General features: G+C 37.3%; 1 protein-coding gene across 6 annotated transcripts in view; it reads right to left on the minus strand.

The window, feature by feature from the left end:
* MPP7 (membrane palmitoylated protein 7) overlaps window positions 1-12,428 on the minus strand; it is a 150,097-nt gene that overhangs the window by 31,154 nt on the left and 106,515 nt on the right. For all 6 annotated transcript variants that reach the window (XM_027648447.1, XM_027648446.1, XM_027648445.1 and 3 more), the window contains 5 exons: window positions 6,267-6,348; window positions 5,158-5,243; window positions 3,336-3,410; window positions 2,553-2,749; window positions 1,969-2,033 (listed from right to left, as the gene is read on the minus strand). In XM_027648447.1, the coding sequence (XP_027504248.1) occupies window positions 1,969-2,033; window positions 2,553-2,749; window positions 3,336-3,410; window positions 5,158-5,243; window positions 6,267-6,348 (505 nt within the window). The remainder of the gene's footprint in view (window positions 1-1,968; window positions 2,034-2,552; window positions 2,750-3,335; window positions 3,411-5,157; window positions 5,244-6,266; window positions 6,349-12,428) is intronic.

Here is a 12,428-nt window from a genome sequence, read left to right on the forward strand (position 1 = left end):
GCCACGGAGTTTCCCGGCTTATGTGCAATCTTCCTGAAAATCCAAGCAAGTGGAAGGTTTTCCTCAGAGCAACTCGAGCAACATCCGAGTCACAAAATCTTTTCTAGAGCTGAATCCTGATCTTTAAAATGCCTTCTCTATCATGGATCTGAATTCCCTCCCAGCACTAAAAACATGTTTAGTCTTTGAACAAAGGGATGAACCTCTACTCAGAACAGCACTTCCTCTCTTCCCATGGAAATCTGGCAGATGTAGAAGCAGACCATCTTAAGAAATGGGAAGAGGAAGAATGACAAACCTACATTACTCTGCAGTCTTTCCTCCTTCAAGAGGCACCACTGATTTCTACACGTCATTTAGCTGGAACTTGCTTTGTTCAAAGAAGTTCCAAAAGAGAGCAATAACAGGCATACCACTTGACCCTAACATTCTGTCATGTTTTAAAGGAAAGGGGAGGAAGAGACAAACTCTTCTCCCCCACTTAAGCTTGTTAAGGCAAAGTCAGTGGAAACAGCAGAGACAACAGCAGACATCATACTGTGGGTCTTCTTTGGGTTGTAATTTCGGCAATTCCCAATCAAGTTCAGGCTGCCTATTTGGAAGGGTGAGAAGCATCTTGTAAAACCTTTCACTTGAAGGTCACTAGAAAGATGCAGTCCATTACAAAAGAATTCATGCAGTGTTGCTGCAGCAGCTGATTTACCTCTTCAAAAGCACCAGTGCCACCTTAATTGAAGGCTCTTGTTGAGGATATTATCCAGATTCAAGAACAGTGGGCAGAGAGAAATAGCTATACCCTGGGATCAGACACTTTTCCAAAACTGGGGCAGAGTAACTTGACCTAGAACCTAGAAAAACAACAGATTTACTACAAGCTGGAGGAGCTCCTCTTTGTTTCTAAGGTCTATGTATATTAGAAAAGCTATAGTGCAACTATAAAGTCTGTTACTGTAATTACAAAGCTAATCAAGGCCTTTGGAGTTAACAGTAGCATTAGGGCACAAAATCAAACAGTGAAATGGAATAAAAGAGAGAAAATGCAGATTATTAGAAAAATAACAGTAATTGTCAAGCTTCAGAACACAACAGCCATAGCAAGAAGTTAGGAAAATTGCAGCAGACGCCTTGTTGAGGAGTTTTAAAGTTAAAAGTATTTAGTTGTGCACTTAAGTGTGCCAGCATCCACTGTTTGCCTTAGTATCCATACTTTTTGTTTCAATGTTTGTATTTAAGATTTAGATCCTACTGAAGCGTGATAGTTTCTTACATTGCTCACTTTGTTATGAGTCTGTACAACTGAAAGAAATAACAGGTCAAGTAAAATATGCAATAATACTTAAAACAGATGTTGATGTAAATTCCAGTCAAGAGAAAATATTTGTTTCAATGTATGCACTTTCTTAGAGCTTATTTTTCTTATATTGTGCAACCACTGTATCTAAAAGCAGAGACTATTAAGAATTAATTTGTTTAAAAACCAGTAAGAACTGATTCTGTGAATGCGTATCAATGAACTGAATGTCCTGACTTTTAAAAATTCTGCTGCTTCACAGACACAAAAAATCAGCAACTACATGGGGGAGAGAAGGAGAGACTATCAGATCTTTTATCTTACTCTCAATATAAATGTCTTTGTATTTATGCAGTCCAAAACATATAAACTGTTGAGCCAATTATGTACTATTTCAACAGGAAAAGAACACTCTTCAACCTTTGAAATACTATATATCAAAATATTAATTGGGCTCGGAGCTTCAAAACCAAGTCAGAGGGTTGGGGAAAAGTTGTTAGCTGCTTTTAAAGATTTTAATTTCAGCATTTGTATTTATTTTCCTACTGATACAATGTGACCAAGAAGCTATTGTGCCCAGGAGAAATGTATCCTGTAGTCACAGGGCTGAAACAAACTGCTACTTTTTAAGGTTAGATATCTGGAGTATTACTTCTATTCCAGGTTCACAGACTTACATGATTTTCTGTTGGAAATTTTCAGTGGCTGAATCTGCACTTCTGGTCTTCTTAGTGCAAATCTCCTATAAAATGGGAGGTGGTGGGGGAAAGACACAAATTCCTCAGTTTTCACTGTAAGTTGGGGATTTATAAACACTTAACATCATGAGACTACTGCAAAATATCCAGAAGATTTTATATGAAATTAACTTAAAACCATGCAATCTATTCACAATCTAAAAAAATTAAATCTTCAGCTCCAAATTTTTGTAAGCTCTCCAAAACCTGCTGCAGTTCTTATTCCTGCATAGCACATCAGTTTGAATACAGATACTGATGTGCTATTTTCCATATGGTTTTTCTTTCAATCTGGATCGGTGTTATCCTATCAGTTTTTGTCATTATTAACTCTAGCCAGAGAAATAAGGAAATCCAAAGTATTTCAGCATGTTTCCAAGTTCAGTTGTCTTGCTGCAAATGCACGTTTATCATACCCATGTAATCTATGAGCATTACACATGCCAGCTATGCTAAGCTAACAACCTAGCAAATCAGTCCTTTCTCAAAAAAAAATAATGAAATTATGATTCTCAGTAGCTCACCTCTCCTGGAAATGCTTTGAAGGGATCAAGCCTGCTCTGGGATTGGCATCACCTTCATGTTTGGCCTGCCACCAGGTTGCATCATCCTGGCTCATGATCTGAAGGATATCTCCTTTTCTGAAAGCAAGTCCAGCTTCTTTACAAGGAATTGCTTTATCCTCATTAGGATCATAGTCAAATAGGGCTCTAATAAACATCTGAAACAAACCATGTTTTATCTTTAGAATCAAAATATTAAACGGAATCCAAAGGTATCTCCCTTTTCTCTTTCTACTGTTCAAAACCATTAAACTAAAACCATGTAAACATTTACTGCTGTAAAACATCCTTATGGATGTCTAACATTAGAAGTTCATACGGAGAACATTCAATTCATTGCTTCTGCAACCGCCTCAATGGAGTAAAGGCTCTAAGGCAAGCAGGACTTTGCAGGTGCAGAGTGTGCCCATGTGAGGAACACAAGGGAAGGTACTTTGGAACCAAGATGCTCTCCAGTATCTTCTGCCTAGTGGATGATGGAAGAAAAGAAGTACTTGGGAGCAAGCCAGGTCCTTGCAGAAGATGGAGGATTACCTATGTCAACTTCACAGCTGTAGAGCTTGGGCTTAAGAACCATGTTACACCCACTCATAAATTCAGCTTTTGCCTAATGAATTGTACAGTGCTACACACTGTCACATTACAAAAATGGAGTCCAGAGGCATAAAACCCATTCTTGTTTCTGTCATCCAAGCAAACAATACATATCCTCAGCCTAACAGTTACTGAAATAGTTTTGCTTACCTTGCCTTCCTTCATTGGCATTTCTTCCTTCACACTGGGTATAATTTTAAATGTAATTGCTCCTCGAGACTGAGCCTGGTGAACATTTCAAAAGAAAATGCACTGAGAATTTAAAAAAAAACTTAAAAGATAAAGAAATTCAAATGAATTTAAAAATACTCAAATATAATGAATCTATCCTCTCCCAAGCATGATCCACAGAGTTTGACAACTTCACTAAACCAAACTTTGCCTCACAAAAGCGCTTGAAATGCTTGGCTTTATTTGCTTCATTGATGGGTGGAGATGGACTGTTAAAAACTGGGGCCTGCATGGTTCAGAGGTCCCAGTTCTGCACTGCAGGCAGGGGAAAATGCTACAGCTAAAATGTATGCATATTAGAAGCAAGTGCTGGACTCCTGGCATAGTTTGGACATCCCTGGAAAAATTGAACTAACATTTCATTTTTCAAAATAAAAAAAGATAGAAAAATTCAAACAGGCTTGTGCCATATTTATCATAGAGAGCTATTGGGGGGGATTTATTCGCTTGGCAACTTTAAGAAACTAGAAAAGAAAAACATATTTGAATATATTACGTGTACTAAATGGAAAAAAAGCCCTCCACTATAAATCTTAAAACAAGTTAGCCATCATCAACCACCTCATCCATTCATCTTTCCTATATCCCACTTAAAGTGTGTCTGGCTGCATTTTACTTATTAACCACAATATATTCCCACTGCCTCAGTGACACTTTGCTATTGAAGGAAGTGCTAATCAGTTGGAGCCTCTGCTACTATTGCATGCAGCCGACAAGTTTCATAAAACTCGCCGAGCGCCACAGACAGCCAACGATTTAAGGAAAATGGAAACAGGCCTGTCCACTACCAAGCGAGACATAACTTCTGCCGGCATGTCTGCGCTCCCAGAGCTCACTGTTTGACAAGCAGCGGCCAAGTTCTTATTTCACCCGCCGTAGGACTGGAATCAATAATTTTGTTACTTTTGAAAGAAGCTCTAACTAGCTTTTGATGTTTTTTACTGTACCTCGAAGAGGTAAATGGGGAAATCGTTCACACCTTTTCTCGAGGTATTGTGTTTCTAGACATTTTTAAGTATTAATTTTTGCAGGAAAATATGGTTGTGTAGTAACCATATAATAAGTATGAATATCAGCAGGCTAACACTTGAAATGAATCAGCTTGCTTACTGAACTGAAACTGTGAGACACTCCATTCAGCAGGAAAGTAAGCTATTTATGTATGCAGAAATGCCTACAGCATGAATAAAAGTTATCATGACCCTCATTAGTTTCTTTATGTAAAAATATGAAATATTTCTGAAAAAGTCTAAATTACTTAATTTGCAATAGTGTTTCCTAAGTCAGTAATGAGCCTAACTTTAGAGACTGTGCAGTTCAGAGGAGCACAAATAGAATAATATATAACTATATAATGCAAATAAATGCCAAATAAAATCTCAATAAACCAGTTATATAGTCTATCTAGTATATGTATTAGGAATTAACTGTCACACAGAGTTTGAATTCAACAGATCATGGTGGGCCTTAAAAACTGTAGATTATACACTGAAGTCTGCAACATTCTGCAACATATTTATAGCCATATTACTGTATTTAACTCTTCACAAGTAATACATAATTGTATATATATGTAATGAGTAGGAAATCACTCTTCAGGAGAAGGTTTGTTAATCATGGTACTGGAAGAAAAGACATTATATTAGAATATGCTTTATTCCTAAGAAATAAAGTAGAAATCATAAGTCTAATTACTTTTTCTTCACTCTCCTAAATTAATTTTAAAATGTTTGGTATTTACCAAAATGTGTATTATTTCTTCAGGTTTTTTATCATCTACAGGAATACCATTGACTTCCCTCAGTTCATCACCAACATGAATAAGACCTACAGAAGAAAAAGAGGAGTTGTGAAACTGTAGCTTTATATTATACAAAATCTGCCATTAACATCCAGTTTGCTTCTCCCTTGTTCATACACTTTAAACTCTAACTTAAAAGGAGGAATATATGGTAAATATAACAACAGCTACTGTCCTCCCAGGTAAGTTGGAGATGGCTGGTTTACTCACCTCCCTGTCTTTCTCCTAAAAATTAGTACCATTTTTCTACAACTTTTTGGACTTTTATGCAGAAGTTTCAAAAATGTCTGTGCCAATTCTTTTTCTTCTCATTCTACTTTCTTACTGCTACAGAGCTGCAAGTACTGCAAAGATCACTTAGCTGTGAGTGCTAAATTGTGGCACAAATGCTTGCTAATCTATCTATCTATCTATCTATCTATCTATCTATCTATCTATCTATCTATCTATCTATCTTTACTCCATTACCCCATTTAAGAGTAAAACACAGCTGTCCTAGATTCTCTTCAGGGACAGAGGCACTTCAGTGTATAGTTCAGGACTTCTTGCAGACACCGATCATCCCAAACTAAACAATGGAAGTCAAGGATGTGCTGTTATTTTGAGAACTACCAGCTGAAACTCCAAGTGGATGTTCTAATATAAAATAATGCCAGCACCCTGAGTTTCTCCATCAGCAGGTTGTAACCTTGGCATGTCCCACCACAGTGTGATTCTTGGGGTGACTGGCACAGTGACAGGAGTTGGACTCGATGACCCTGATGGGTCCCTTCCAACTCAGCATATTCTATGATTTCTAAGTGGATGTCTTCAACTGGAACAAACCATGATATATCTTAAAAATCCCACTGTATCTGCTAAGTCAAAGACACCTCATTGCAACTGAACTGGGGAAAAAATCAGCATGAATACCAGTACTGAAATATCATTTTGCAAAAGTGTCCAGAGCCGAAATACTTCTGTTTCTGATAGCATTTAATTGATGTATTTAATTCCTACCAAATATGTAATTTTATCTCATCTTGTTCAGATGAGCAGCAACACCTTACCACTTCTATCTGCAGCTCCTCCACGCATTATCCTGGCCACCACAATTGCACCAGTTTGTTCATCCCTTTTAATAGTAGCTCCCTTGGGTAAAAAAAAAAAAAGGTTGTTTGGTTAATCTCACCAAAATTTTAATATACTACACTAAAAACCATTTGCTATGTATAACTGTAAAAAGTTGACATCGTATTAGTAAGTGAATAAGCCAGGAATGATACTTGCTCATGAAAAGAACATACAAAATATGTTGCTTTATAACTATTCTCTTAAAATGTGCCTTCTTTTCCATTCAGAAGTAACACATGCATTCTGTGAGTACACAGCTTTAAAAAAAAAAAAAAAAGGAAAAATGATGGAAAAAGTTTGCTTTTCAACTTAATGTTAACTGCAGTGTACCTTACTTGAGTCTGCTGCTAAAATTGTATTAAACTACTGCTGAAAATGGACAAATAGTTATTCCTACATTAAAATAGGCCATATTACAAACTATGGTACATAAAACGTATCTGTGTTCATAGCACTTTATGCTCAGAACTGTCCATGCACCCACTGATCATCCTTTTGCTTTACAATGTTATCAACAAACGAACATGAATTTGAGAAAAGCCTCTGTATGTTGGGGCTCACCTGGAACACTCACAGGACAGAAATGCAGAGGAGGGGAACATTTCCTGAATTAGTCATGACTGTTTTCATGCATTACACAAACACAGTGCAAGGCATTGAGGTAAAAGAACATTGTGTAGTTAAAGTAGGTACTGTTCTATATTTGTTTAGATTAAACATGAATATCATGTTTATTACTTCTTCAATTTTTAAGTCTTTTAGGAACATAAAGCTGAAAAATGTACAAATGAGTAACAGGGCTGAGATTTCTCTAGAGTTAACAATTTTACTGACTGCAAATAAACTTGTTTCCCTTTCCCTCTCCATCAAAGATGGAAATATAGCACAAGTCATTAAGACAAAAAATGGGAGATCAATTTATACTTTTTATATGCAAGTTGCATTTATTGCTAATAGAGAAAAATTAAAACAGTCACCATATAATATTCACTCCGGCTGAAACTTTAACAGTAATCAGCACTCCATAGCAAAACTGACGTGCTGTATTTGTGCACTTCATTTTATATCTTACATTTATTAGTATAAAATTCTATCCATAAGCAAAGTAATTTTGCAAATTGCCAGCCTTAATTGTGTGTATTGTTTATTATGTAATTATATCAGTAAGCATTTGTTTGCACTACAGTTTCAAATTAGTGTGAGAGTTTCAAAAACACAGATTTAGCTGCAGCTAATCTCACTTCAAAAACTCATGATCAGACTTCTATGCAAGAAGAATTGCGTATCATTAGGAATATATTAAACAAATGTATTTTTATAATTTATAAATTGCATATTAACAATTCTACCTTATAGCTCAATATTAAGTTCTGACCTTGCAGCAACAGCTACTGATTTGAAGTTTATTACTAATATCTGAAAAGTTCTACCTCTTTAAAAGTAAAAGGCTTTTTTTTTTCTGAATATATCTATCAAAAGGAAAAAAAAATAGCATTAGGATGTTAGAGGAAAATATAAACACAGGGCATTTCCATTACATTATCTGCAGAAAACAGAGGCTCTCCTAACTAATCAGGGAAAAGCCTTGATCAGAAAGGCTTTATGCCTTTTACCCAGAGTCAACACCAATAAATGCCATCAAATGCAAAAGGCAAGTGATGACTGACAGCCCGAAATGGTTCTTGACTTCATCAGCCTTTTTAGACAGACCCTAGGAAAAAAAACTGTGTGCAATTGAAGCCCACAGGATTGACCCAGACAGCATCTGGAAGTAACAATAAGGCTCTTGTCCAAGTGGAACAGTCACTTCAAGCTCCATGTGATTATCAGTACTGGCACAAAATTAATTTTCCTAGCACAGATTAACTGATCTGAAAGATAGCCCAGTGAAGATAACAGCTAAATTGGAATTTTCAAACAAAGGACAAAATCAAGTTCAAAATTACAGGGAAATTATTTAACCCGAGTTTGCTCACTATCAGTAACTCCTCTATGGCAAACCCAAAGTGAATGGGCAGGTCCATGAAAAGCACTGTTTGAGTTTATGTATTTCACTGCACCTATAGTACCCAAATTAAAAAGGAGGTTCCTAAAATTCCACTTCCCTCCCAATTTAGCACTCTTAAAAAGAAATCATCAAACACAAACGGATTTTTTTTTTGAAAACCTGAAGAGTTGATTTTCTGAAAAAGCAGCTTCTCTTGTGCTGCTGCCAGCCCTGCTTAAACTATGAGGTACATATAATCTGGCAAGAAATTCTCCTTATAAGATGTTCAGCTCCAGTACTTTCAGTTACATGTGCAGTGCAGCTCCTCATTTAGAGTTTTAAAAATGGAAGAAGGTTAGACTGGACCTTGAGAGCTGGAAAATATTTTCAGTGTTGTGAGCCAAAAGTGTAAGTTACCCTAAATGAGACATATACAGATGTAATAGCATAGCTCAGTTTAAAATACTTTTAAAGAGAAAAATAAGGAGTTTGGGAGCCATATGGTGATCAGACTGAGAAAATGCTTAAAGGTATACCATGCAAAAGCACTAAAAATAATACAAGCTCCTTCAGCAAGGCTCTCTCACTGTTTTTTGGTTGCCTTTTTTTTTTTCCCATTTTTAGTGTAGTACCACCGATTGGTAAGCATTGCTCAGGGTTTCACAGATGTGAGCTTTATTAGTTCATCCATTTATCTGCTGGTTCCAGAAGATAAACATTGTAAGCCTCTATTTTTAAAGAAGGAAATATTAGCCTGTAAAATAAATTACTAATAAGAGAATGTGAAAATATTTCAAAATTTGAAAATATTTCATCAGTAATATCATTGCACACCTTCCTGTTAAGCAAAAGCATGTGCAGATGTTGAATGCAAGTACTTCAATAAACCTTATTTTAATTCATTCTCTATTGAAAGTGCAAATATCAGTTACCTAGCTTACAGAGTTATTTAAAAGTTGATGCCCACTTACATGTAGACTGAACCTGACCCTACACCCAAATTAATCCCATCTAAAAAACAGTTGGCTTCATTCACTAATGAGAACTGAGCTACAGGGACTAAGTGAAAGGCAAGTGAAAGCTGTAGAATCTGCACAGGCAGAACACGTAAATGAGTCTTTTAAATCACCACAATTCATTTCACCCAAGTTCAGCTACAGAAATCAGTTATGTGGTCCAAGGTAGGTGTCCAAGCTACTCCTATACTTGATGAAAAGTGATAGGTAGCTCTGGAGAATGAATCATCCTTTCACTAAGTCAGGCACCTCAAATAAATGGCATGGTCCATTCTCTGGAGCTGCCTATTTTTCTCTTAACTGAAGACATGGAATGGCATACAGGTTAGTTTCCAAATGGTTAGATTCATGTGAAATTAATCTGCATGATGAAGAAGCAACCATCTCAATGTGAAGAAGCATCCTATTCAGAATAACAGCTGTAACAAACTTGGAATATCATTTGGGAGCTGGAAGTAGCGAGAGACCAGGAACTGAACTCCTGGTAGCATGGTTGAGCATCTCAGATATCAGAACTGCTAAGCAGGAACAGGGCTGTGCCTGAAAATGCCTTGGAGAGTTAGGCATAAGTAAAAACTCTCCAAGCTACCAGATAAAAAGCCATAAACTTCTGATAAAAAGCTATAACTATAGCCAGGTGAATTTTGGATTTTCTCTGAAAAGAGATGTTTCTATTTCTCTTTATGTAAGGTTCAGGGATATTCCAAATTTCTTTGTTAGAATAAAACCTCATAACACAATTTCACCTCACTTGAGGGAGACGCTGCTAGAACAGCATTTGCAAGTAGACCAAATCAAATACCGTGGAAGGATTAACAAGTTTAAAACATCTCTTCCAAAACACTGGGGGAAAGTTCAGCACTGACTTCTGAACTGATGAAATCTGGCAAACAGAAGGCCCTCCCACAAACCATGTGTTTCCCTCTCTTTTGAAATGATTACTCCTGGGAACTCAGGCTTCATTCATATATGATTAACACTGGCTCAGAACACCAGTGAGGTGCTTAACTCGGAGAAAAGCACGAACAAGTACAAGAGGAAATGTGGTGCAGTTTTATATAAAAACGGTCACTAGATATATTCCAAAGAAGTTAAGAGAGTGACTTATTTGCTTCACAGTGAGTACTGTTGAAAGTCATCCAAAGGAAATGCAATTCAGAATGTCCAGGGTGTGCAACTGACATTAAGCTCACGGCTTTGCAGGGAAACAATCTCTACTGCTTGGGTACAAATAGAGTATGAGACTGTGGCTGAGGTGAAGGAAAAGTTCAAAGAGCTCAGTATCTTCAAGTCAAGAAACCAGACAGTCTCTATGCCAGTAAAAAATATCATATGGTACCTCCAATCTCAAGCTCAGTTGCTTCTAGTAGTAGAATTCTGATAGAATGCTGCAAGTGGAAGTCAGACTTTTTGACCCGAGAATAGTGAATAGATAAACCAAACAACTAGAAACTCTTTGATGTGTATTACGAATATCCAAGACTTTACAATAAGTTCTGAAGGAAAAGCCATTAAAAGAACATGGAAATAAATAGAAAATGAAATTGTAATTAGCTCAGTAAAACACAGACCATAGCATATCCTTTCTTTAGTAAAAGAACTTTGGGAAGCATAAAATTCAGTAGATCTAATATAGTTAAACATGTCTATTTATTCTGCCATGCTATATTTTGGTAAGACCTTATCTGAATTACTATCCATGTTTCTTCTCACCCTCACCTAAGGGGAAAAAAATCTAGGAAAGAGAGAGACACAAATAATAGGTTTGTTATGTATTGTGGTGATGGTGTCATAGTAAGTCACTATAAATCTACCACAACGAAATTAATGTTTGACATGAACATAAATAATTGTTCAAATGGATTAAAGGTGGGTTAGTGAAGAGAAGGAGGACACTACACACTTTTCCTTGAACTCTTTCTGGAGAGCAAGTAACACAACTCACCATAAGCTCTTCTCCAGTGAAAACAAAACATCAAGATAGGGTGAGGATCTGGAAAGATCACAAATACACCCTTCCCATACAGATAAGGTACAACCTTAGAAATGCTGAATAAAGGACAGCTTTTGGAAGTCATTCAGGCCAATCTCCTGCTCAGGGCAGGACTACTGCCAGCCCAGCCATTTCCTTACGGAATAGGTTGGAGATTCCACAAGTTCTGTTAGTCTGCACCAGTTCTGAACTTCCCACCTATTGAAATACGCATGTTAATTCTTAATTTAAACCTCCCAGGGCTGCAACTTGTGGCCATTGCCCAGTGTTTTAGCATCTTTCACTGCTGAGGAGTTTGCCTTTACTGTCCTCAGGAGCTCCCCCCTCTCAAGTAGTTGTAGGCTGCAATTAGCTCACGCCCTTTGCCTCCTCCTAGTAGCATAGATCTATGACAGATTCCATTATAAGGCTGTTTTTGCCTTGGTAAATAAACAAGAAGTCTTAAACTGAAAAAAATGAATGTTTGGAACTTACTCTTTATTGCCAGGTTTATTGTTTATTGTAGGGTTAGGAAACTATTTTCAGCTGTAACAGCATTCATGACATATGTACTTGTAGTGCCTAGTAAAACCTCTGAAAAACCTTCTCTGTTACCTTATTACCTCCTTAGCACAAGAGTTGTGCCAACTGTGGATGCACCTTTTAAGGGAATGTACTGGTTTAGGCTGGGATAGGGTTAATTTTCTTCACAATGGCTCATATGGTGCTGTGTTTTAGATTTGTGATAAAACAGTGTTGATAACACGGGCGATTTAGCTAATGTTGAGTAGTGCTTGAACGCTCAAGGCCTTTCCTGCTCGCTCCCCACCCCACTATAGTGAGGAGGTTGAGGGTGCACAAGCAATTCGGGGGGCACACCTGGGACAGCCAACCCCACCTGATCAGGGAGATAGATATCCTACACCATATGCTGTCATGCTCAGCAATAAAACTGGGGGAAGAAAGAGGAAGGGAGGATGTTTGGAGTGATGCTGTTTTTCTTCCCAAGAAACGGTTACAGCTGATGAAGCCCTGCTGTCCTAGGGATGGCTGAACACCTGCCTGCCCATGGGAAGCCGTGAATGAATTCCTTCCTTCACTTTGCTTGCACATGAAGCGTTTG

This window comes from Corapipo altera, unplaced genomic scaffold (genome assembly GCF_003945725.1).
Source record: "Corapipo altera isolate COAL_440 unplaced genomic scaffold, ASM394572v1 47, whole genome shotgun sequence".
NCBI lineage: Eukaryota > Metazoa > Chordata > Aves > Passeriformes > Pipridae > Corapipo > Corapipo altera.